At 49.7% G+C, this 24,688-nt stretch overlaps 9 protein-coding genes across 9 annotated transcripts; 8 read left to right on the top strand and 1 right to left on the bottom strand.

The window, feature by feature from the left end:
* Positions 1 to 443: 443 nt before the first annotated feature.
* BKA67DRAFT_593107 (uncharacterized protein) lies at positions 444 to 2,042 on the top strand (the record flags this gene model as incomplete). The annotated part of the gene is made up of 1 exon (XM_046104903.1): positions 444 to 2,042. One exon carries the CDS (start codon positions 444 to 446, stop codon positions 2,040 to 2,042), a length of 1,599 nt encoding a protein of 532 aa, XP_045957292.1.
* Positions 2,043 to 2,251: 209 nt separating this feature from the next.
* On the bottom strand, positions 2,252 to 3,596 carry BKA67DRAFT_307478 (uncharacterized protein). The gene is made up of 2 exons (XM_046096118.1): positions 3,512 to 3,596; positions 2,252 to 3,456 (listed from the first exon to the last, which is right to left on the bottom strand). The coding sequence occupies exon 2, from the start codon at positions 3,269 to 3,271 to the stop codon at positions 2,462 to 2,464; it is 810 nt and encodes a 269-aa protein (XP_045957291.1). The 5' UTR covers positions 3,272 to 3,456; positions 3,512 to 3,596; the 3' UTR covers positions 2,252 to 2,461.
* Positions 3,597 to 4,287: 691 nt separating this feature from the next.
* BKA67DRAFT_659662 (oxidoreductase) lies at positions 4,288 to 5,476 on the top strand (the record flags this gene model as incomplete). The annotated part of the gene is made up of 4 exons (XM_046107488.1): positions 4,288 to 4,375; positions 4,428 to 4,653; positions 4,733 to 4,996; positions 5,113 to 5,476. The coding sequence occupies 4 exons, from the start codon at positions 4,288 to 4,290 to the stop codon at positions 5,474 to 5,476; spliced, it is 942 nt and encodes a 313-aa protein (XP_045957290.1).
* Positions 5,477 to 8,306: 2,830 nt separating this feature from the next.
* Positions 8,307 to 10,397, top strand: BKA67DRAFT_593105 (aquaporin-like protein; the record flags this gene model as incomplete). The annotated part of the gene is made up of 3 exons (XM_046104902.1): positions 8,307 to 8,639; positions 8,692 to 9,268; positions 10,333 to 10,397. 3 exons carry the CDS (start codon positions 8,307 to 8,309, stop codon positions 10,395 to 10,397), a joined length of 975 nt encoding a protein of 324 aa, XP_045957289.1.
* Positions 10,398 to 11,544: 1,147 nt separating this feature from the next.
* On the top strand, positions 11,545 to 15,786 carry BKA67DRAFT_519612 (P-loop containing nucleoside triphosphate hydrolase protein; the record flags this gene model as incomplete). Its single annotated transcript, XM_046098113.1, has 4 exons — positions 11,545 to 13,242; positions 13,349 to 13,794; positions 13,935 to 14,736; positions 14,860 to 15,786. 4 exons carry the CDS (start codon positions 11,545 to 11,547, stop codon positions 15,784 to 15,786), a joined length of 3,873 nt encoding a protein of 1,290 aa, XP_045957288.1.
* A 940-nt stretch (positions 15,787 to 16,726) lies between these two features.
* BKA67DRAFT_659659 (DJ-1/PfpI family protein) lies at positions 16,727 to 17,477 on the top strand (the record flags this gene model as incomplete). The annotated part of the gene is made up of 2 exons (XM_046107487.1): positions 16,727 to 16,804; positions 16,866 to 17,477. 2 exons carry the CDS (start codon positions 16,727 to 16,729, stop codon positions 17,475 to 17,477), a joined length of 690 nt encoding a protein of 229 aa, XP_045957287.1.
* A 600-nt stretch (positions 17,478 to 18,077) lies between these two features.
* BKA67DRAFT_519696 (putative 2-hydroxyacid dehydrogenase) lies at positions 18,078 to 19,165 on the top strand (the record flags this gene model as incomplete). The annotated part of the gene is made up of 2 exons (XM_046098121.1): positions 18,078 to 18,266; positions 18,332 to 19,165. 2 exons carry the CDS (start codon positions 18,078 to 18,080, stop codon positions 19,163 to 19,165), a joined length of 1,023 nt encoding a protein of 340 aa, XP_045957286.1.
* A 661-nt stretch (positions 19,166 to 19,826) lies between these two features.
* Positions 19,827 to 21,375, top strand: BKA67DRAFT_568302 (lactate/malate dehydrogenase). Its single transcript, XM_046103023.1, has 4 exons — positions 19,827 to 20,332; positions 20,413 to 20,423; positions 20,485 to 20,830; positions 20,902 to 21,375. The coding sequence occupies exons 1-4, from the start codon at positions 20,320 to 20,322 to the stop codon at positions 21,252 to 21,254; spliced, it is 723 nt and encodes a 240-aa protein (XP_045957285.1). The 5' UTR covers positions 19,827 to 20,319; the 3' UTR covers positions 21,255 to 21,375.
* Positions 21,376 to 21,693: 318 nt separating this feature from the next.
* On the top strand, positions 21,694 to 23,366 carry BKA67DRAFT_568298 (uncharacterized protein). Its single transcript, XM_046103022.1, has 4 exons — positions 21,694 to 22,152; positions 22,393 to 22,691; positions 22,752 to 22,866; positions 22,921 to 23,366. The coding sequence occupies exons 1-4, from the start codon at positions 21,925 to 21,927 to the stop codon at positions 23,062 to 23,064; spliced, it is 786 nt and encodes a 261-aa protein (XP_045957284.1). The 5' UTR covers positions 21,694 to 21,924; the 3' UTR covers positions 23,065 to 23,366.
* Positions 23,367 to 24,688: the final 1,322 nt, after the last annotated feature.

Genomic DNA, 24,688 nt, shown 5'->3' with positions numbered 1-24,688 from the left:
GTTGTCTCGTCTGAGGCAACAAGCCAGAATGAGTCGTTGTCCTCGTCCACCCCGAACGGCGCCGTCTCGGAAGCTATCTCCTTCTCTTTACCGCCAGACACTGCCCACTTATCCACATCCCTCCTTTGATCTCGTGTCTTCCGTACCATCCTGCTGGGAAGCTATTGTGTCTTTTCCTTCCTCCTTCATCTTCGCCTTCAACCCTCCCACATTCACTGACCTCTCATAATCCACCCGAGCTGTGCCTCCCGTTGTCCACTGCAAACAGCAAGGCGCTATTGTGGTTATTTGTCCTCGGCACTCCGCCATACTATAGTCGACCTGATACGCTAGAGCACTCAAGCCCGTTATCGTCGACGACCCTTGCTGTTATCAAAGCCGTTGCCGTCTCAGCCCCTGCTTCCCCGGATTTCACTGCACCTTATCAGGGCTAATACGTCAACATGGTTGCAGACGCTGCTCCTGGACCACTCACAGTCCTGGTTTCGACGAGGGCCGTACTGACCCTGCCTGACGACAGTCTTATCTTGACACCAGCCACTATATCTGTCTCTGCTGAGTCAGGCAAGATTGTGGCTATAGTGCCAGCAGTCCTTCCTCAAAGCTCCTTTCCACCTTCAGCCACATACGTCAACCATGGATCAAAACTACTGATGCCGGGATTGGTCGATGCCCATGTGCATCTCAACGAGCCGGGCCGAACAGAATGGGAAGGTTTCAACACTGGTACGCGTGCTGCCGCCTCTGGTGGCGTGACTACGGTCATTGACATGCCGTTGAATGCTATTCCGCCCACAACTACTGTTGCGGGCTTCAAGGAAAAGTTGGCAGCAAGTCAGGGACAATGCTGGGTCGACGTCGGCTTCTATGGTGGCGTGATTCCAGGAAACGCCGAAGAACTATTACCACTTGTCGAGGCTGGTGTTCGTGGTTTCAAGGGGTTTTTGATCGAGTCTGGCGTCGATGAATTTCCGGCAATTTCATCAAATGACATCGCACTAGCAATGAAGACTCTTAATGGCACACCAACAACACTTATGTTCCACGCTGAGATGATTCCACCCATCGCAGACTCTGTGGGCGACAAAGTACAAGCCTCCGAGCCTCCCTTGGCGCCCCATGGCGACCTAAAGGCCTATCAGACTTTCCTAGAATCGCGCCCACCCGTCTTTGAGACTTGCGCCATCGACGAGATCATTTCGCTCTCCCATCTTGCCACCAACCTGCATCTCCATATCGTCCATCTCTCAGCCATCCAAGCAATTCCGATCTTGAAGAATGCTAGGAGGAATGGCGTTAACATTACTGCAGAGACATGCTTCCATTATTTGGGCCTTGCAGCTGAGTCTGTTGAGGATGGAGACTGCCGGTACAAGTGTTGCCCACCCATCCGTGAACAGAACAACCAAGACGGGCTATGGGAGGAGCTCGTTGCCGAAGACTCGTGCATCAAGACCATTGTATCTGATCACTCACCTTGCACGCCCGAACTCAAATTGTTGCCGGCGCATCTGCAAACCATTGAATCATCACATATGCACCACTCTGACTCCGGTGTTGACATGACTTACGACACCGAGCATAAAGAACTTGAGAGGAAAATGACGCAGCCATCTGGACAAGGCGACTTTTTTGCAGCATGGGGCGGTATCTCCTCCGTTGGGCTTGGTCTGCCCATTCTATATACGGCCTCCAAACTTCGTGCACAGCAGTCCGGTAGTGTGCCAAGTCTGGTCGACGTCGTCAGATTATGCTGCCAATCGACCGCAAAGCAGGTCGGTCTATACCATCGTAAGGGTGCTCTCAAGGTCGGCATGGATGCCGACGTCTGCGTCTTTGACGACGCAGAGGAGTGGGTGCTACAGAGCAATGGTATGCACTGGAAGAACCGATGCTCACCATGGGAGGGCCATCAGTTCCAGGGCCGTGTCAAGGAGACATGGCTTCGGGGCAAGAAGATCTATGAGCATGGAGGCTCGAACCTCGGTTTTGTGACCGGCACGCCGGTTGGCGAGGCTATTGTTGAAAAGAGAACCGCGTAATATGATCGTGGTGTGATGTGATGGCGGGGTTGTGCCAATTGGAGACGTGAGCATGGATGGGTTGGGGCAAGTGCATATGGCTCCACTGGTTGATTGCGTGGCGTGCGATGGAGCAAACGAATTACGATTAACTAGATGCACTTCCATAAGGGTTGTGCAATAATGAACATGCATAGTACCAGGTTAGATATCTGCCACTACAAGACAAAGAAAACAACAAAGCAGTTATGCGGTAGTATCATGTAAACGGTCAAAATTCCTGAGCCTTAAACATGTCACGATCTTGAGCACTGTGAAATAATCATTATTCATCTCAACTCTAATCCCGGATTGCTTGGCCCCATCAATGATTGGATCACAGAAATATTGGTATGTGGTCAATCAGTGAAATGCGACCGAGCAGCTTGTGATTTCAATTCTCAAAGCTCAATGACAAGCCTTTCCTCACCTCTTGCTTCCCTATATCTCTGTGTAGCCTCGATCAATTCATCGCACCCTTTGAGTAAGAACCAATATTTCCTCGCAAACCCCTCGCTGACCTCCCAGCCGCTCGGCGCCCACGGTTCACCCCATACGATAATTCCTCTGGCTTCAATATCATCGTATCCTTCATACAGACCACCAAGAGCATCTTCACAGATGTCATCTAAAACAGTATTGTCTCCGTTTAGCATCATGTTGTCCCGCATGGTGGGGAAAGGGATCATGTCGATCCAAGGGTCGTGCGGGATCGATGCCTGCAGCGGCGTGGGCCGGAGCGCCGGTGGGATGGTGCTAGGTGCTTCGGGGAGGCAGGCGATATTGAATGCGGCACGGCATTCCAGCGGCATCCGATGCTGCAGCGACAGGATCGAGAGGTTGGTGAGTATGGCGCGGAGCGCGTTGAATTGGATCAGCACGATGAGTTGGTGGTCAGGCGACAGCGGGAAATGGAACCTCGGTGCCTGTTCGTCGACTCCGTCCGGAAGATATGGGATCATGGGTGGGATGAGACGGCTGGAGACGGTCCAGACGTCGGGGACGAATGGCTCTGCCTTGCCTGTTGACTCCACCGGTTCCGACCTTTGGCGCTCCCAGTATGCGTATGGCCGCAACTGCAGGTTGAAACATCTATTTGAGCGTGGTTGTAGGTATTTGTCGATCTCACTGTTCGGCCGCAGCAGACTTGCACTGACCAGCGCGCCAGGCAATGAGGGCTTATCTTCATGAGCGGCGTGGGCAACCTTCATGTCTCCGTCAGCGGGCTGTTGCCGGCCCTTTCGACGTCCTGTGAATCAGGCTCAGCGATCAACCGCCTGTGGAAATTGTCCGACATCAAAGACTTACGCCAAGCCCGTTGATGCAGACGGTTCTGCCGCCTTCGCCGTTCGGCAGGGTCGGCCAGACCAGACCAGTCGTCATCCCATGTACGCGCCTGTGTTGAAATTAAACTTGTGGGCCCAATGATTGGTATTCTTACAATATGTTACCTCTTCAATATCTGTTCTCGGGAAACGATGCTCGATCGCTATCGACGGCATGATGGGAGGTGGATCGCTGATGGCGAAGAGTGCGGATGCAGACAGCTTATCCTGCATGAACTGTGTATTAATTATAGCTTAAACGGGGGCCTCGGAAACAATCAGGGAGGCAGCGGAGAGATTCTTGGCTCCATGGTGATAGATCCCTAGACACTAAGATGAGACCACAGTTAGGTGCGACTTCAATCAATCATCTTGGCTCTCCCAATATGCAATGGTTCTGTTTGTAGCATTCCAGAGAATCTAAGGTTAGTCAATGGTCCAGCTTGTTAAGTTTGGGCCCATTTAAACCCTTGCTGCCATCCTAGCGAGCTGTAGACTGCTTATCCTGCATATCCGCTAAACCTGTTCCGGCCGTGTCATGTCTTCGTTGATTCTCTTGTGAACCATTACGGCCAAGGTTGGACCAGTGATCGCACTGAGCTATTCGTCTCCTGGCGTTGTGGTTTCGCATTGAAAGTGGTTGCGGAGGAACTTGTGATCTGAATTGTGCCGAGAGAGTCAATCTGCTAGGAAGCGCTAGCAGAGCTCGGATGATGGCAACTATCCGGGGGTCCAGGATCATACAAGGCATGGCCTTCAAATATTATGATGTATCCCCAGGAAAACTATCGCTTCCTTTCCCTCCAGATAACATTGAAGTCACGCAATAAGCACCCTCTGCGTGCAAATCTCCCTAATTCGAAACTCACAAGATTACCCAGCTTCGACTTATACTTGCAAACATGCCGGCCGCTATGTCTGGTTACACCGACTTCAACCCCGAGAAGGACATCCCGTCTTTGACCGGCAAGGTTGTCGTCGTGACAGGAGGTAAAATTTACTCAATAGAATGTAGCTTAGTATCAATGCTAATGACATGAAGGTACTGCTGGAATCGGAAGGGCAACAGTTCTGGCATTAGCCAAGCGTCAACCAGCCCACCTCTACTTCACCGGACGCAACACTAGATCTGCACAATCGGTTATTGATGGTGCCAAAGGGTCTAGTCCTGGGGTTGAGATCACATTTGTGAAGTTGGACATGAATTCCTTGGCGGCAGTCAAGGAGGCTTGTACCCAGTTCACCCACGATCGTCTTGATATACTCATGTCAGTGGTTAGCCTGATCCAGCCCTGCTATTTAATCATAGAGATCTTGCTTGTATCGACTGACCCTTGAGCTCGTCAGGTGTAACGCTGGCATCATGCAACAGCCTCCAGGGGTCAGTGTCAACGGGTACGAGAGACACTTCGCAACCAACCACCTCGCCCACGCGATGTTAATTCAACAACTGTTGCCGACAATGCTGAAGACAGCAAAGCTTCCAGGCTCCGATGTTCGCCTCATTATGACTACATCGCTGGGCTGGGTAATTCATCCAAAAGGCGGCATTCTCTTTGAAGCTCTTAAGACCTCCCAAGAGGGGCTCTTAGGGTCGTACTATACATATGGGTGAGTTCCGTGACCTTGAGATAAATACCACGCCAGTGTTTGGAGAAAATCATCAATAAAAGTTCTCATGTCAGGTGTGATAGACGTGCCAATGGCTAATATGGTATTGGTGGCAGACAGAGTAAGTTAGCGAATATCATCTACGCGCGCGAAATCGCACGCCGCTTTCCACAAATCATCTCTGTGTCAGTACACCCTGGAGTTGTCCAGACGGACTTAGTCAATGATCTCTCTTGGGCTCGCAGATATTTCGTTTACTTTAGTCAGTACGTCCAGGGTATTGGTACACTCACCGAGGCACAAGGATGTCTGAGCCAGTTATGGGCTGCTGCGGGTGCCAGAAAGGAGCAGATAGTAAACGGTGCCTACTACAGACCTGTGGGAGTGATGAGCAACGGCGATCTGAATAAGACGGCAACGGATCTGAAACTGGCTGAGAAGTTATGGATATGGACTGCAGATGTGTTGTCTAAATATTAGAAATCGCCTTAGAAGAAAGTCTCTTGGGTAGTTGACCTTTTGTAACTCTATAGTTTGTATATTGCATCTCCAATCAAGGCGTGATAGTCGCAATGAGTAGTTCCAGCAAAGAAGGTCTGAAGCTTGTGTTGAGATATAGCACTTCCAACCCTGATGACACACTCCGTTGGTGTTCCTCCGCGCTCCGCCCCCTCAGCAAATACTGGTCAAAGCCTGAATCGCTATCAGGAGTCGGCGATGATCGGAGAGCCCAACCCAGGATGTCGGTGGCTAGTCACGTTGCTTCGGTAACAGCTTTTGTTCTTTAGCGAAATTTATGTATCGATCTACAGTAATAGATAAGATCTCCAGGTAGACTGGAGTATAAGTAGGTCTGTTGAAAATACTAAATCCAGCCACTGAGTGGGTTCATGGCTCTCAAAGTAGTGGAAGCCTGGTCGAGGCCAGCTGATCACCGTCTCCATGGAAGTTGGGCGCCGGCTCTAATATCACACATTGTAGTGGTTCAAGGTTCATCCTTGGTTTCGCTTTTGATGTCGATACATAGTAAGTGTGGGTTTCGGGACCTTTGGCACGGTCATAAAATTGTTGTGGAAATATACTCCTTTTGACTAAACCCGGCCACGCTGACGCTTCCAAAGCAGCGATGCTTAGCAGCAAACTCGACCCTGAACAATGGGCCTTTCTGATCTTCGATCGTCGTTGCGGTGTTGCGAAAGTGGCCCGTCTGGGCCACTGATAATGCCACTGTTTTGTTGGGGCAATTAATGGCAGTCAATCTCAGTGTTTATGCGAGTTTGGTAGTTGCATCAAGTGATACATAATGTTTTGCGCCACTATTCGGCTCAGCGGAAGGCGGGAGACTCCCGACAAAGTCGATCCGTCGTCTCATGGGAAAATGTTGCAGTGCACTAAAACTCGGCGGCTACGAGCGCCTCACTTTTGCTGAAGCAGGTGCCCGCCCACGCGATGATGCTTGAGAACATCGGCGAAAACTTTCTCCCCCTCAAGTAATTGACCAGCCCTTCTGCTTATATGATCTGTACTAAGACCCGGTATTCTCAGAGTGCCACGTGAACCACCCGACGATCTTTTTTTAAAGATGAAGCTGATCATTTAGATTGCGGGCTCGTGCCGTTTGACGTCGGCGGTTTCGCATCTGCCGAGCCAGGGCCACAGAGTGGTGTTTTAGTGGCAGAGAGATCGGCCACGCCGCCAGGGTGAAAACATCAACTACACACGGACTGAAGACGCAACGCTGCCATCTCGTGAGCTCGGATGTCTTTGGGAGAGTAGATCCATACTTCACTATTGTGAGGCTGATAGCGCAATCTTTAGTGATAGAAGCTCATTGAGTCAAGCGCTGAGGCTGCGGGAAGGTAAAGCTTCTGACCTTAGTGCGATGTGATGGAACGGTTGTCGCTAGCATGAGTCGAACTCGTACTAAGCCTTGTAAGCTCATAAAGCTTTTCTCGATGCGAACTTCTAACACTTTCCTGGCCAAGCCAACTATTGGTCTACTGTAATATTGGATGAGAGTTGGCATGATTTTGTCTTCGTGGGTTTGCCTTTGTGCTCATTTCATCTGGTGTTATGGCTAGTCTCATCTGTATGAGCCGTTTCAAATAGTGACAGCTCCGTAGTAGACCTTACGTACACTGGTTCCCAAATTAGTTGCACTGGCTGAGCCTCAATCTGTTCCTGGAATTACCGGGGATCCCCATGTTTCAGTATAGCTGCTTGCTATAAGCTTGCCTTGGGAAAGCAGCGACCCCCATGGCAGCTCGACATTGCAGACTCAACTACTCCTCTTCGATATCGTCATTCTCAATTGATGGTTTTCCCCCTGCTTCCCCTCACGATGCTGTGGCAACACAAAATAACGGATTGTACTTAGGTTTTGTTGACAATGATCGTCGTCGTAGTATCTTGGTTCAAGGCGACATAGCAATGATGCATAGGTAACGATGGTCATAGCTTTCATGTATATAAACTCGTCACAAGGCACTTTACCAGATCAATTAGACTAATGCTCCAAACTAAAACGGCCGTCGATATTGATAGACTCGTTTCAGCTTTCTACGCCACACCTGAGCCAATCAACCGGACCATATTATCCTAATTCTGACGTGTGAGTGATTGCTGCTAAGGGGTAGTAAAACTGACAATATATAGATAACCCGCTTGCACTAAGGTGGCCTACCTTTCCATGATGGGCGGAAGCAACCGAGACAACATTAGTTACGAGCAGCTGCGACTGAGTGACGTCCCTTTGATCAAACCAACACCTATCAAGAAAGTAAAAAGTCGCCCATCAATACAGGACGCCATGCAACCGCCCATGGACCGCGCCGCCCTTGGAACGCCATCAACAATCAAGGCCATAGGCACACCATCGTCATCGACTAACAAGACGACGCTCTACACATCTTCGCTGGAAGACAGAGAAACAATCAATAGGGGACCGTCATTTGATGCTAAGACACCAATGGGGAAGAAGTCGTTAAACGCAAAACGGACTAACAGTATGAACACAACGTACACGCAACAAACACAACAAGCACACACACCGCAACTAGCGGCAGACGACTCAGACGGGGACAGGGAACAGCTAGGATCTTATTTTGACCAAGGACCAGCACCATCACAATTCCTTAGCGTGCGTGGAAGACCAATGTCCTTTTACGACATGAAAGAACAGACCAGACAAGCAAAGCAGGCCTCCATGGCCGCCAACAGGGACCAAAGGCAATCATGGCGCAGTGGAGAGATGCCGTACAACTATGCTGATATCATCGGCGATAATCGTTTCAGCTATGCGCCTCCAGCGATGGGTCGTCAGCAAGAGAAAAAGGGAAAAGCCCCGGAGGATATCTCGCCTATGCGTTTACCCTGGACGATGTGGATGCACAGCGAGGCGAAGAACATGTTCGTGGCAGCCTTGGGAGAATGGGTAGGGACAACAATGTTTTTGTTCTTCGCCTTTGCTGGAACGCAGGTCGCGAATGCTCAGAGTAAAACGCCCTCGGAGGCGACAACAACGAACGCAACGACGGGATTTAACCCAGTCGTCATGTTGTACATTTCTATCTCTTTCGGCTTCAGTCTCATGGTCAACGTTTGGGTCTTCTTCCGTATATCAGGTGGTCTCTTCAATCCTGCGGTAAGTGACTTGCCTCTTCAACTGCAACAATTGCTGATAAATCAACCTCTAGGTTACCTTGGCTTTGTGGGCTACTAGGGCCATCACTGCGCATAGAGCACTCGTCCTTTTTCTATCCCAGATTGTTGGCAGTATTACTGCATCAGCGCTGGTGTTAGCCATCTTCCCAACGCCTCTCAATGTCCGCACTACCCTCAGCGACGGTACATCATTGGCCCAAGGTGTTTTCATCGAGGCACTCATGACGGCAGAATTGGTCTTCACCATTCTGATGTTGGCCAAGGAAAAGCACCGGTCAACCTTCATCGCTCCCGTGGGAATTGGCCTCGCGCTTTTCATCGCTGAGCTCGTGGGCGTCTATTACACAGGTGGCTCTCTGAACCCAGCGCGTAGTTTCGGACCTTGCGTTATAACGGGCTCGTTCGACACCGAACACTGGATTTACTGGGTCGGCCCTTTTGTAGGATGCGTGATCGCGGTGGCATTCTACAAGTTCATCAAGACTCTCGAGTATGAAATGGCAAATCCCGGCCAGGACGGTGATGACGCCAATGATCCCACCAAGAATCCCAATCACGAGGTACGCGAAAAGCAGCGGGAGATGACAGCGAAAATTCTTTCGTCCTTAGGTTTTGAGCATCCGGCCTTGAACAATCAACATCCCGAGCGTGCAGCAGAGGAGGGCGCGTACCTCTCGGGTTCTTCGGTGCTGGATGACAGTGATCACGAAAGACGCGTGTATGGGATTACCAGCAATCCGGCCTTGGCACTTTCCACTGTCGCGTCAATGAGCGAGCATCCTGGCAGTCCGGTCAGGATTAGCAACGGCAACTCTGGAAGAACGTCAACGCAGGGAGAACGATAGTTCAAGACTTGTTGCATGGGTTTGGAGGATAGAAGAGCTATGAAAGCATGTGCTGGCGTTACAATGGTGTTCGGGTTTGGTTTTGTTTTACTTAACACTGTCGTTCGCCTTTAGCGTGATACAGCAAGCGTCATGGAAGGGGTCTTGCAAAACAGCATTTTGAATTGAATTGAATCCAGACATTTGATCCTCAACGTCTGTCAAAATCGAAGAGTTACAGTGGTCGACGGGATCGTGAATCTATGTCTCCCTTGAAGCATTATTCTCGCCATTGCGAAGACTGGATAATCGCAGCACTTCAGCCATACATAATATGCGCACTACTGTACGGAGTAGGTAAGGGATAGCAGCGGCGCGTGGAGTTTGTCTTCGAAGTCCAGTAACCTTAGATATGGCAGCCTCCCATCACATACCTGTGGAGGCTAATTGTAGGGGGGGTATCATGTTGCGAAAGAGCTGCAATGGTGCACAACCGAGTTGGGCAGCCAACCAACGGATTCTCAATCCTTCACATGATCGCTTATTTGCCGATGCTGCATCACGAAGAATGCAGAGATTAGCTAACCGACTTTTGTCAAAAAGTGGTTGAGCCAGAACGCTGGAACCCGCAGGGCACTTGTGCAAGCGATTCTCTCAGATATCATAACCACCCCGCCCCGACTAACCATGTTAGTGTCGCTTCCACTTTCCCCGACAGCTTACAAGCGAACCTTTAACCGACATTGAACAAGGTATTTTACACACGCCGCATTCCAACGCGATCATAGAAGACTTCGATAGTGGGACGCAACCCTTAAATTCATTTGTCTGATCTTACCCGGCATTCAGCTGTGGCCAGTAGAAGACGCCGAATAAGTTTGTTCTCGGAAGATGGCACCATGCCAGCAGGTTGAATCTCACCAATGCCGAAAGTTGTTGGGAGAGGATGAGGGTCTCGGGAGTTTGGTTTCCGAGAACCACTGCACTGGCTGGCAACTAACTTCACGGTCCTGCAGTTGCTATTGGGGGTTCCAACGTCCACGTTCTACAAACTCGATGACAACCCCCAACCTATCTATGACCAGAACCAAACATTTCGCAAATCATGAGACTTTCACAAAAGAGGAGTCGCAGTATTTTGTATACGTATCCCACAGTGCAGCCAATAGACCCTGTCATTGTACCTGAAAGCGGCGCAACCTGCTTTTTCGTCTCTCTCGAAATAGCGACCGAAGCACTGTGACAAAGCAGTTCCTCGCTTGCAGGCAACAAACCTTTCGCGTAGTTATGTCACGATGCCCAGCTAGGCGGTAAGCTGTTACGCTTTAATGCAGATCTAAGGTTGCATCCCTCACGAAGACTGTGCGATATTCCTCCCATCAAGTGTCGCTTATTCGGTCAATGGTCCCCTTCTAAAAGTTTGTAGCGGATTTTCTGATCAAAGTGATGCGCCATGGGCCGGTGCGCCTCAACAAACCAAGCCAGTTCGCAAGAGAAGTATGGATGTATCCATCTCGCTTCTCCACTATTCAAGGTCGCTTTGGTTATCCGAGTCCTGCAAGAGCCATACGTTAGGGAATTCCAGTTGTGGCGTTACATTGCCAATGTCGCTACCTTCCATGAAAATGCTGGTAACCGATCCTTAACCTATCATCCGGGTCATTTTCTGGGAGTCCAGAACATAACTCGGTGTCTATCACGCTTTTGTACCATTTCAATTTCTCAAATTTCTTTTTTCTCTCCATCTGAAACTGCAATCCTGCTGCCATTCGAGCATTTTTATATCGCAGGACATGTTTTAACACTATTGGCCTGCATCAGGCCGACTCAGAGCTTACAACCCTAGAACTTCTGATCACTGACCATCGGTGCGCGCCAATCGCATTGCTCAGATTGAGCATATCAAAGGCTCGAGGCGGTGCCCAGAGATTGGCGTCTTGTTTCGCAATGACAACAAAAGAATACCTAGTCCATGCTGGAGACCAGAGCCAGATAAACACTCAGGCGCATAGCCCGACTGACAAGGAGAAACTCGCATCGATTAGTTTAATGTCCACAGCCATGGCTGCCGGACGATCAGAGCCAAGACGGCAATCTTCGCAAGCTGCCATTGGTCAAATTTCTTTGGACGACGTGGAGCCTGTCGATATAGAGCTGCGAAACCTTATCGTAAAGGTCAACACAGCACCTTCTGTCTTCGAGCCAGCTACATATCCGGAACTGTTTAAAAGATTGGCGAGGAAGAACGGTACTGATACAGAAAGCAAGACACTACTCAGCTCTATCAATGCGTCTTTTCAACCTGGCTCATTGACTGCGATTCTAGGTGGGAGTGGATCGGGAAAGACAACGTTATTAAACACGATAGCTGAACGCATGTTCTCTAGTAGGCTATCTCAAAGTGGATCTGCTACTTTCAATGGATGTGAGGGAGTGCAATCTGTGAGGCATGCTTATGTTATGCAGCAGGACATATTATTACCAACATTAACGGTTCGGGAAACTCTGAGATATTCAGCAGAGTTGCGCTTGCCTTCGTCTATATCAAGAAGTGACCGGATGCGTGTGGTTGAGGAAGTCATTCTTGAACTTGGCCTTAAGGAATGTGCAGACACGAGAATTGGTGATAATCAACATAAAGGGTGTTCTGGCGGAGAGAAGAGACGAACGAGCATAGGGGTTCAACTACTTGCAAATCCATCGGTTCTCTTCCTCGACGAGCCTACCACTGGCCTAGATGCTACAAGCGCGCATCAGCTTGTGAAGACATTAAAGGACCTTGTTAGCAAAGGTCGAACCATCATAACCACTATTCATCAACCGCGCTCGGAAATATGGAATCTCTTCGACAATTTGGTCATCTTATCCCGTGGGGGTCCCGTATACTCCGGTCCTAGGGATGAATGCGCACCGTGGTTCTTGAGTCTCGGCTTCGAACCACCACCTTTTGTCAACCCAGCTGAATTCTACATAGACCATGCCGCTGTCGACAACCGAACGCCGGAGCTTGAGGAGGAGACTATGGCTCGTGTAGAAGGACTCAAGACAGCATGGAATGAACAGGCGATGGTAAAGTTCCGGTCAGCTATGAGCGTAGACCCCGCAACTCCGACGAAATCAACAAAACGTGCACAAGAACAGCATGCTGGGTTGTCTCGTCAGATCAGGGTTTTGACCGACAGAACACTCAAAGTAACAGTGCGGGATCCCATGGGAATGGCGGGTGCTTTGGGTGAAGCTATCTCCATGGCTATCATCTCAGGCTACATTTTCTATGCTCTTCCCCGAGACCAGTCAGGCATCCGATCCCGGCAAGGCGCACTTTACACTTCTGTCGGTCTGCAAGGGTATCTGTATCTCATGTTTGAAACGTATCGACTCACTGTTGACATACATACGTTTGATCGTGAACATAGCGAAGGCTATGTCACGGCACTCCCCTTCATCTTGTCGCGACGGATAGCTCGTTTCTTTACGGAGGACATTCCTGTGCCGTTCTTTTACAGCATTATCTACTACTTCATGGCTGGATTCGATCGTGAAGTGGGGAAGTTCTTCACATTCTTTTCTATCATCCTCTTGAACCACTACATTGCCATTATGTTGGCATTGACCTGCGTGGCGGCTGTTCGACACTTTCCTGGCGCGAGTCTAATTGGAAATTTAGCATACACACTGCAGAGTATGGCATGTGGCTACTTTATACAAAGCAACACAATTCCGGTTTATGTTCGCTGGCTCAAGTATGCCACTTACACAGTAAGACCCTCATTTTATCCCCTTGCAAACGACAGTCTCAATTCCGAGATATCCATGAAATGTAATCCTTCGAGATGGCGACGGTGCTGCATGCTGACTTACACAGTACTATGCTTTTGGGGCTTTATGCGGGAATGAGTTCGAAGGTAGCTTCTACGACTGCCCTCTTGAGGGGGGTGCTACGAGTTCAGGCTGTGTCTCATACACAGGCACCTATATTATGGACAATCTCGGGTTCCCTCGAGATTGGATCAGACGACCAATTCTAGCCATGGCCGGGTTCTTGGGGCTGTTCTGCCTTACATCATGGTTCGGACTTGCCTTCCTGAAAGTTGAAATGACTATTGCACGTGCAAGAACTACCAACAAGGATTTATCAGTCGGCAAGGAAAAGATGAATGAAAGATCCGTACAGGAAGTGCGGGCTATTGATGTTGGGCTGGAAAATTTTGGGCTGGCGCTGGATAAGCGATCATCAACAGCAAAAAAGCTGCCAACGAAAACGATCCTGAACCATGTGAACGCGAATTTCCAAGCCGGCCAGCTCAACATGTAAGTACAGACAAGAACACCGAACTCTGATTTTAACGCGTCACAAGCTAGCAGTCCAAATGTCGTAGTAGGCACCTAGCAAGGACTCCTACTTTACTGCGCTCTGTCAAATCGGAGAATGCGAAGCTGATGATCTGTAGTATCATGGGCCCATCAGGCAGTGGGAAGACTAGTATGCTCAATGCGATGGCGCTGCGACTCAAAAACTCCTTCAGTACAAAGTACCGGCTATCCGGGAAACTCACCTTCAATGGAGCGGTTCCTTCCGACTCAGTCATCCGGTCTGTTGTCTCTTACGTGTGTCAGGACGACGACGCATTGCTACCTTCACTCACCGTCCGCGAAACACTGTGCTTTGCGGCAGGGCTACGTTTGCCATCATGGATGGGCAAGCAACAAAAGGTCGATAAGGCTGAAGAAATCCTACTAAAGATGGGCCTGAAGGATTGTGCGGACAACCTTGTGGGCAACGATCTGGTCAAGGGCATCTCGGGCGGCGAGAAACGGCGTGTCAGCATTGCTGTACAGATTTTGACAGATCCTCGGGTACTCCTTCTGGATGAGCCTACTTCTGGACTCGATGCTTTCACTGCCAATAGCATCATGGAAGTCCTCGATGGTCTAGCCAACGAAGGCCGAACGCTAATTTTAACTATACACCAAGCGAGGTCGGATCTCTTTGAGCACTTCGGCAATGTGCTTTTACTCGCCCGTGGGGGGTCACCAGCATACGCGGGGTCTGCAAGGGACATGCTCGAATATTTCGGCAAGCTTGGCTATCAGTGCCCGCAACACACCAATCCCGCAGACTATGCATTGGATCTCATTACCATTGACTTGCAAGAGGAAAAACGAGAGGCCGACAGTCGAGAGAAGGTCAAAAGGCTGATTCAGGCTTGGCAAGAGCACGCTGAGGGGCGGCTCGAGAAAGAGGGCACCACTGTCAGCCTCGCTGCTACTGGTGATGCACATGATGCTTCCAGAGAACACACGTCCGGCCAGAATGGTCGAGCAAGTGATGAGATCCAGCTTGAGCGAAAAGATCCGACTGTGCCTGGCCGTAAGTCATTGAGTAAAGCTACACTTGCAACTCCTGCGGAGCTTGGCGCTATGGTGCAGAAGCGCGCATCGTTTGCAACAGCGCTGCCTTTGCTAATGCGCAGGGCCATTATCAATATTCGGCGACAGCCTCCATTGATACTGGCAAGAATCATGCAGGTCCTGGGCCTTGCGCTGGTGCTCTCGCTCTTCTTTGCGCCTCTACATAACGACTATCCGAGTATTCAGAACCGTGTGGGTTTCGTCCAAGAGGTGGGCGCGTTCTACTTTGTTGGCATGCTCCAGAATGTTGCGGTTTACCCAGCAGAACGCGAAGTCTTCTATCGCGAGGATGACGACGCCGTCTACAGCATCGAGGCGTTCCTGGCTACTTACACGATCCTCGAGGTTCCCTTCGAGATCATTTCGTGCTTCGTCTTCGGCGTACTTGCGGATCTGGCTGTCGGGTTCCCCCGCACGGTCGAGATGTACTTTGTTTGCGTCTTCTGCTGTTTCGCGATCGTAAATTGTGGTGAGAGTCTTGGCATCATGTTCAACACATTGTTCAACCACACCGGCTTCGCTGTCAACGTCATTTCGGTATTGCTGAGTGTGGCACAGACGATATCAGGTATCATGTCGATCGATATGCCCGAGCTGTTCAAGGCATTCAATTACATCAGCCCCATCAAATATGCGGTCGCAGCACTATCGCATTATAGTCTGAAAGGCGTGCAGTTCACTTGCAATGATACGCAGAAGTTGCCGAATGGTGAGTGTATCATTGCGACGGGTGAGCAGGTTTTGGATTTGTACAAGTTGAACGTCAATGGGCCAGTAAATCTTGGGGCACTGGCGGCTGTTGTTGTGATTTACAGGCTGGTCGCTTGGGCATTATTGCGAATAGTGAGGACGAGATGGAAGAGTGTTGTTGAGAAGACCAGGACGGCATAGAAGATTACAAAGAGGTTGCAGACCATTTCCTTGGTAGCACCTGCATAAAAAAATGCAGCACATCACATTCTTGCTCATCACTTACCGGCGGTGTACTGGAATTTGTTTGCTATTACATGATACTGGACCCACATTCATCGGCGTTTGTCTACCAATGCGCTTGTCGCCGATGATCCATGACTCGGTCATCGACAGAACTATTGGATGATTATCAGTCCAAGTAGCCAGCTCATAGAGCACGGAAATAGTGAAGGGAAATCCCGGCACATCTGCTAGGAGTTTTTCATGGCGCACCAAGGTGTCCGACGACAAGCAAAGACTGTTCGAGTATTGAGGCTGTAAGGCTCCTTGTTCCGGTTCTGTTGTCGAAAAATTGGCACTTCACAATCCAGTTTAAATTAACGCCGGCGGCCGCTACAGCCCTGATGCATGGCTTCAGCGGGGTACGGCTCCAAGCAACTTACTCCTCAAAGTTATGCCACGCGAAACCCTTGTTTGTTTGGAGGGGTAGCTTAAAGCCAGAAATGGCACCCAAAACCTTGTCAATAGCCAGAAAGAGTTAGTTGTGCCGGAAGATCACTTCGATAAGCCTCGGAGCTCTACATACAACGTCATGAACTATGATGCACAAGAGAAGCTCTTCGTTCATCCGGAAAGCTTCTTCCCTCGTTTCCCGTCAATACGACGTGTGTGCTGCACGATTTGTAAGCTAAGTCTTTTCAATGGATCGGGAATTGAGCTGTGGAAGTTTCAAGATACCTTAGCGCAGCAATCGAAGTCAGTTGGTAAAGTGTACGTATATAAGCGGTCGCTTGTTACCCGAGTTCTCCTCGTACAAGCTGTAGATATCCTGCCACCTGATCATACAACTCCCCGCCACATCTGAATATATCCTGCAATATACCAACCTACCGCCAAAACCAGATCAAAAGACTTCACAATGGCACCCAAAGTTCTCGTCGTCCTCACCTCTTACGGTACAATTGAAGGCACCGACCACAAGACTGGCTGGTATCTGGTGAGTCCGCTCCACTGCACATTCCCGCAACCCCCGCAAACTAACACAACTCCCTTCCCAGCCCGAGCTTGCCCACCCCTACGATGTCCTCGAACCCAAGACCGAGCTCGTTATCGTCTCGCCTAAGGGTGGCGAGGCACCACTAGACCAGAGCTCCGTCGAGGCTTTCAAAAGCGATCCCTCCTCGCAAAACTTTTTGAAGAAGGACTCGCTCTGGAAGAACACTGCCAAGCTCTCCGACTACCTCGGCCGCTCCTCTGAATTTGCCGCCCTCTTCTACCCAGGCGGCCATGGTCCCATGTTCGATCTTGCTACTGATAAGGAGAGCATCCAATTGATCAATGAGTTCGTCGCTGCCGGCAAGCCCGTTGCCGCTGTCTGCCACGGTCCCATCGTATTCACAAACGTTACGTTGCCCAACGGCAAGCACCTCCTCGCTGGCAAGGAGGTCACCGGTTTCTCCAACGTCGAGGAGGACCAGGCCCAGATGACGAAGCTGATGCCGGTCCTGCTCGAGGACAAGATCAAGGAGGCTGGTGGCATATACACCAAGGCTGCTGAGCCTTGGGGTGAAAAGGTCGTCGTCCAGGACGGCGGCAAGTTCATCACCGGACAGAACCCCGCCAGCGCGAAGGGCGTTGGTGAGGCCATCGCCAAGGCAATTGGCGTCTAAGCATCAAGATACCCAACAAGCGGGAATACAGCCCTAATCTTGATTATGTAGCTCGTTAGTGCGCTGAAATAAATGAAGTAAAATCTTGCAACCGCCTCTCTCATAACACGTGATGCAGTCATTTATGAAGTTGGTATCCTCAAAATCTAGGGCAACTGGGCGACAGTAGCATTTCGGCCCGTTACCCGATGATGAACGTCTGTCCGGGAACCCTTCAATCCGATGTTAGCACCTCTACTACTCGAGAACAATTTCCATTTGATCGGAATAAGATTTGAACGATACTTGGCGACATGCATTACACAATCTGCGATGAATACACATGGTCTTGCGCGGGCGGGTCCACTTGGACAGTTTACATTTGACGTGCGGCTGTAAGTTCAAGCGCACCAAGCTTGGCATTTCTAGCCTTTGTATACGCTGGGGCGCTCCGGAAGCGGTTAAACGGCGATGTCCCCAGAGTCTAGATTCATCTGAAATATAAAGATTCGCACGCAAACGAGTGGACCAATCCTTGGTTCAGCCATGAGCTTACGGTCTAAGAACGTGCACCTGCTGCAAAATAGCATTGTGAAATACTCTACTCGACAGATGACTACCATGACATCCTCTTTACCCTTCATACTCCTCTTTAACCCCATCAAACACGCCAAGCCTTTCTACAATGGTCTGCAAGAGGTTGCGCGTACAGAGGTGGTCACGAGCAGATCAAGACATGAATTTTTTAATGACGTCAAAGATAAATATCGGGATGTGTCCGTTATTTACAGAACATCAGCCAGTGGTGCCGTGAGTGAACAAATGCCTTACCATCAATAACGTGGTCTATATACTCACCATTTCGGTGCATATAGGTCGCCGGCAACTTTGACCAAGAATTCATCAACAATCTGCCGGAGAGCTGCAAATATATCTGTCATAACGGGGCGGGCTACGACCAGATCGACCACCGAGCATGTGCGCAGAGGGGAATTATTCTCACCTACGCCCCTGACCCAGTGACGGAGGCCACAGCGGATCTGGCCATCTGGCTACTCTTGGGTGCGCTCCGGCAACTCAACCCGTCCCTGAGATCTTTGAGAGCTGGCAACTTTAAGAAAGGTGTGGACTTCGGTCACGATCCGCAGGGCAAGGTGCTGGGGATCATCGGTATGGGGCGCATTGGACGAGCCATCAAGAAGCGGAGCGACCCGTTTGGGCTGATCACCTGCTATCACAACCGACGGCCTTTGTCGGGAGATGAGTCCGCCGGCGCGGAGTATGTGTCCTTCGAGAAGCTGCTGGCAGAGAGCGATATTATCAGCGTCAATGTACCGCTAAATGCCACTACCAAGCGCTTAATCGGAGCCGATGAGATAGCTAAGATGAAGGACGGCGTCGTTATTGTCAACACGGCTAGGGGCGCCATCATCGACGAGGCGGCCCTGGCCGATGCTCTCGAGAGTGGTAAAGTCGCCGCCGCTGGACTTGATGTTTATGAGCGCGAGCCTGCCATTAACGAGAAGCTCTTGAGACAGGAAAAGGCACTTATGGTCCCACACCTGGGGACACATACGACTGAGACATTGGCCAAGATGGAAACATGGGCAATGGAAAACGCCAAGAGAGCTGTTCTTGGTATGCCGTTACTGTCCCCTGTGCCTGAACATCTTGATCTAGAAGCACGGCGGATCCAAAGCATGTTTTAACATATACAAAGGCTGTCGGCCTTAAGATCATTTTCGTTGTAAATTCAACTCAGATCACATATTACAAATTTCGTATTGGTGCCTAAGCTGTTATGTGTGAGATATGTAGACATCTCGAGCGCAAACTCCGCATTTTTGATCGCTTAATCGAGATGACAGCTTGTTAAACAGGGGCATAGCACAACAATATACAGCACATTGTACTTGCGATCATGGATTCCACTTTCAAGGTCTCAACAGGTTCTGAAGGCCTATTATTGGATCAACTTGTTCACGAAGAAAGCTTTCTGACAGGTGCTTGGTGCACTGTTGGTTTTCATTTTCGCAGATATCGTGAACTAGGAGTGCGAAGTTATGGTGATTGGTGCGTGTTCAGTCTTGAGTATTGTCGACCCTCACAGAACTATCACAATTGAGGCTGCCCAGAGGACCGCGCATATATGCTGCTGCACAAAACGAGCCACTATTTTCGGTGCAGGTCTTTCCGATCCAGCTCAAGTGACTCGTTCACGTGCGCCTTTCCAGCGATAGGGCATAGTGATATATAGCTTAGATCGTGGCGTTACTCCGACCGCTGTGAACCGAGCGGCTATACAATGAACCGCTCTCCCTTGTTGCGTGACTAACATGAAGCGCGTAAGTTTAGCCGATCGAGGCACACCACATAACCATTGATGCGTTGCATCCCAGTTGCGAGTTAATGTTTAAATGTATAAGATTAGCGATATAAGAGCAATCATTGGGCCTGCACTGTGTTCAACTTTTTAACCTCTGGACTGAATTCACCAAGCACTATTGTTACTAGGCCAGCTAAAGCTGCTAGCAAAATGGTCAAGATCGCCCTCATCGGTGCTGCAGGCCAGATCGGTACTCCGCTGAGCCTGCTGTGCAAAGCTGTAGGTCCCTTTTCTCAAGGGCGACGACCGTTGTCAGACTAAGAAATTCATGAACTAACGCCGCTTTTGTAGAGCGACCTATTCGATGAGATTTCACTCTACGATCTAGTCCATGTTCCAGGCATTGCGACGGATTTGAACCACATTGACACAAAGGCTAAGGTGTGTGGATATCTGCCTGACAATGATGGGTTAAGGAAGGCGCTCCTTCGGGCCGATATCATCGTCGTCACAGCCGGTATCGCACGTAAGCCTGGAATGACTAGAGACGGTAAGTCACTGTCTATTCATCGAACATGTCACCAAAAGATCGGTATGATCGACTGACCAGAAGGGCTCATGCCTCAAAAGACCTCTTCAAGGTGAGATCTACGACCCTTGCACTAGGGTGTCAAGTCATTGCGCTGATCAAGTCGCTTACAGACGAATGCGAGCATCATCCGGGACATTTTTACCGAAGTGGCCAGAACGAGCCCTGAAGCCATCAGCTGTGTTGTCACGAACCCTGTCAATTCGACCGTTCCCGTGGCATCGGAAGCTCTGCGCCTTGGCGGTGCTTTCAATGCTACTCGTTTGTTCGGCGTGACAACTCTCGATCTCGTGCGGGCTTCGACTTTCATCGCACATGCTTTGGGAGGGGTTCATGATCCCAAACAGTTCAAGGTGCCGGTCATCGGAGGTCACAGCGGCGGTACCATTATCCCCCTCTATAGCCAGTCAGAGCCCAAGGTTGATCTCGGCGCCGAGGAACTGTCAAAAGTCATTCATAGTGAGTCTGGATCTGTGGTAAGCGACAGGCGTGTGTCAAAAATATGCTAAACAAAGTGAAAAACACTCTAGGAGTTCAATTTGGTGGGGATGAAATCGTTCAAAGCAAGCAAGGTGCTGGAAGTGCGACGACATGTATGGCTTATGCTGGATTCAGATTTATAAAAGCTCTTTTGACTGCCAGATCAGGCACTCCCGTGGTAGAGGAAGCCTACATCTACCTTCCAGGCGTCCCTGGTGGTGAACAAATTGCGGCAAAGCTGGGCGTCGACTATTTCGCAGTCAAGGTTGTTCTGGGTGCCACTGGTGCTGCGAAGGCTCTGGATTTTGGTACTTTATCAGGGAATGAACAGAGATTATTGGATATCGGGCTGAAGGATGTCAAAATTAACATTCAAGCTGGACAAGCGTTCATGGCAGCGTAGATCAGTAATTTTGGTTTCGGCCTGGTTGTGTAACGGCGGCACTGCGTTCGCTCTTACACACTGTCCTTTTAGTAATATTAGGCTTCTGCACTTCAGCAGTCATTAATCCAATCCATTGAGCAGTACACTTTCTCAATCCCCAACCCAATCAAACACGTAAGATTACAAAAGACCGACATCCAGAACGTTTTCAGTTTACATGTATTTTCCTAGTCGTATCCATATAATGAGTATGGTATGCTAAAGATTAATCGTTACCGTTTGAGTAGAATTCTTAGAACTATGAAGACTAAAGGTATACATAGGGTCAGACCCACATTTGCTTATAGGCTGTCATAACCAAGCGAGCACTTGCGGTGTCCAGAGACCATCTGGGTACTAGAGCCAGGCACATAGATAATTTTCGTGAAAATCACATACGCGAATAAGTATACAACCTCACCTACATGGTTATTTTTGTTGTTGATTGCCCTTGATATCGAGCCGCAAAACACGTCACGTGATGGCCCAGTATTGATGAGTCATTTAGGCCAAGACTATACTTGTTCGTAACATTCAATTAGCCAGTCCAACCCCATGGTTTAGGCAGCAATTGATCGAAGTCCTCCAGTATCCTCATTCGCAATACTGCATAGAAAGCTTACCGTTGCATTGATGTCAAACTTGCATCATGGCAGTGACAGCTCCCGATACTGCGCACACAGCACCTGTGATACCATTATCGGAAGGATCACACAGATCTCTGGCTTCTATGGTTGTACTAATACCATGGGATCCAGATTCTCAGCAGCATATAGAGCGCTTGAAGCAACAGAGAATCGCCTGTGGATGGAAGGAGGAAGCCGTCGAAGGTTGGAGAGAACCTCAGCGGGGAGGGAAGATTGGGCTACATTGGATCGTAAGTGATATCTACCTCGTGCCCGAATTGAGCATGATATGCTGTAGGATGTTGCTTCTCAAGGATCAAGACGTCGCCAATTGAGGCCATAAAGGAGGCCAGATCCTAATTGTACCCCAGAAGCGGTAGCAACATCCGGAAAAGTCAGATACTTCCTGTGTCCGAGTGTCCTCTGTGGCATCTCTTTCAGATATATAGCACACTTCGGTGCCAATATCACAGATGTTGACTTAAATATAGGCGCTTACACCCACTCATTCCGATGCGTCGTCTCGTCTAGAGCAACACGTGACAGCCTACCCGAACGAGTCGATACCCTTGAGAGATACTTGTAAACAAGTATTCTCTCGTCCGCATGCTCCTGATCCACAAGCCAGCTCATTCTTACCAATCGGACATATCTCACTTGACGTATCGGTTCCCCACCCAGAATTGCAGACATCCGCGTCAGATGGCGTATACGCAATTATGAACTTCTATGTTTCCCGAGCGCTTCATAGCGGTGGTATAGGGGCGGCCGCTCTCGGCGCCTGTGAAAGGTATGTCTTTCTAGTTCGCAACGGCCTTGTCTTCAATGCGCTCTGACAAGGAGAGCGCAGGATGGCAGCCGCCGATTTCGGTGCCAAGGCAATGACTCTCAACACCGTCAGCAACAAGGAGTGCACTCCGGACAATCCCAGGAGGATAGCCATGGGGAAGACGGATATTCCCAACGTGAGTCCTTTCGTTCCCGTGACATTTCGTGCTCAACAACTAATGCCATATCAGCCCACGGTCCAGGATTGGTACGCGCGGCGAGGTTACAAGGTCTACCAAAGCAAGGCAGACGCATGGTTCGAAACAGACCCTACAGGAAAGCGTTGGGGAGTCACATGTGTTTTCATGAGGAAAGAATTAGTATCGGTATCGTGAGCTTGGACACTGTAGGGGGGTGTGGCACAATCCCCACACACAACGTGGTGATCTGCGAGGTAGTGGTTCCAAGCGGCGATGCAGGAGGGTTTTGGAAGAAAACTGTCTCTGGCGCCGTGGGAAAGACAACTTGGCTTGCATACCGCTGCAGGAACTACTTGTTAACCAGCCCGACTGATAGAAGAGGCCGCGTGTATAATGGTCATAGCAGCCGCGGTGCCGTGGGGTCTAATTATGGTTATCGTGTTAGCCTCTGGCCTTATTGGCCGACTATTACTCCTAGAACACGAACTACATACTGGGCAAATTTATTTGACGCAATTATGCTCTACTGTGTCGATTGTTAAGGTTTACCTCATTATGTTGACCTGGAGGTGAGCACAAGTGAATTGTGGATGTATATACATGGTTGTCATGTCATTCCACCCTCCAAATGCCATGTCGCCATAGGGCAATTTTTTGTGTCTTGGATGGCTGTTTCCAAAAAATTTTTTACCAGTTTTTTATTTCTTTCTTATTTTCTTTATTCTCGCGTTTCTAATCCATAGACCATGTGTCAAGCTTATCGTCAAAGATTCTTAACATGCAGCAGCACAGAGCATTATGCCAAACGCTCCTGCCAAATCCGGACTGCAGCCATCCCTTGTATGCATGCATACCATATGCAGATAGGACGAAGCTGCAACATCTTGACCACGTTGTGAGTCTGATTGCCTGGGGTCACCATCCCTGTTCAGATCGCAATGTCTTCACAAGGATTTCCGCACCCGCATGGTATGACTGGATACACCTTGAGACGAAGACAGCGTTGACATATTAAACAACCACGCTCGGTAGCTTCCGCAGATGGACAGGGGCTTGCGAGATTATATACGAAGCCGCTGTATTGATTGCGGATATGTCGTGGAGAACGCTCGGCGGGAACCGAGGTGACTATCAAAAAGCAATTAAGAACACCCTGGACGATGACGAAGCTCTGCGCTTTCACATGCGGAGTTAAGTTTTATTTGCGACTCATAACCTAAGTCCCACAGTCGTTTGGGGGGAGACAAGGCTCTACCCCCAGCATACTCCATACTGAAAGTGCAAAAATGACCGCCCCACGACGACGTCCGTACCTGTAAACCTCGCCTGGTAATCAAGTAACCTATATATTCCCTTTTAATTGGTCATCTGCCATGCTGGAAAATATTTCGGAGACTCCACCACGGGTTCCAGCTTGCAAGGTTGAATATGCATGCAGCCAGATTCGAATATTGATTCCGACCCCGCATATGACCAGGGTCACCTACATACGTAGTACAGATTATGGCGAAATGTCCAATAATTGATGACATCTGACATGGGCTGTAGAAGCCAGCCGCCGGCCGAAGCTCGTCGCATCTTTCGTGCCGATCCGGAGGTCACGTCGATTTCAACGTCGGTCGCGGTTGAGTGCAAGTGTCCAAGCGTCGGCTCATAGGGGGTCGACGATTCCAGAATCCGAGGGAGGTCTACAGTCCACGAATATTGAAAATGCCTAAATCTGAAGCACTTATAGCCGGGAAGCAGGAATCAGGAAGGATGAAATTAACCCAGAGGTCTTCGAGCGGATTTGGATGTGATTTACTGGCCGAATTACCAG

Source organism: Truncatella angustata (genome assembly GCF_020726525.1).
Source record: "Truncatella angustata strain MPI-SDFR-AT-0073 chromosome Unknown BKA67scaffold_5, whole genome shotgun sequence".
NCBI lineage: Eukaryota > Fungi > Ascomycota > Sordariomycetes > Amphisphaeriales > Sporocadaceae > Truncatella > Truncatella angustata.
Note: the sequence above shows the minus strand (reverse complement) of the source record. Positions and strands in the feature narration are given on the sequence as shown.

What these genes read in the sequence shown, in the direction of transcription:
- BKA67DRAFT_307478 (XM_046096118.1), bottom strand. Translation starts at nt 3,271, where the DNA reads ATGAAGGTTGCCCACGCCGCTCATGAAGATAAGCCCTCATTGCCTGGC.
- BKA67DRAFT_568302 (XM_046103023.1), top strand. An exon ending in ACTGTCAAAAGTCATTCATA is followed by an intron (nt 20,831 to 20,901) that starts GTGAGTCTGGAT and finishes AAAACACTCTAG; the next exon opens with GAGTTCAATTTGGTGGGGAT.
- BKA67DRAFT_568298 (XM_046103022.1), top strand. Translation starts at nt 21,925, where the DNA reads ATGGCAGTGACAGCTCCCGATACTGCGCACACAGCACCTGTGATACCA. An exon ending in AGATTGGGCTACATTGGATC is followed by an intron (nt 22,153 to 22,392) that starts GTAAGTGATATC and finishes ACTTAAATATAG; the next exon opens with GCGCTTACACCCACTCATTC. An exon ending in GCTCTCGGCGCCTGTGAAAG is followed by an intron (nt 22,692 to 22,751) that starts GTATGTCTTTCT and finishes AGGAGAGCGCAG; the next exon opens with GATGGCAGCCGCCGATTTCG.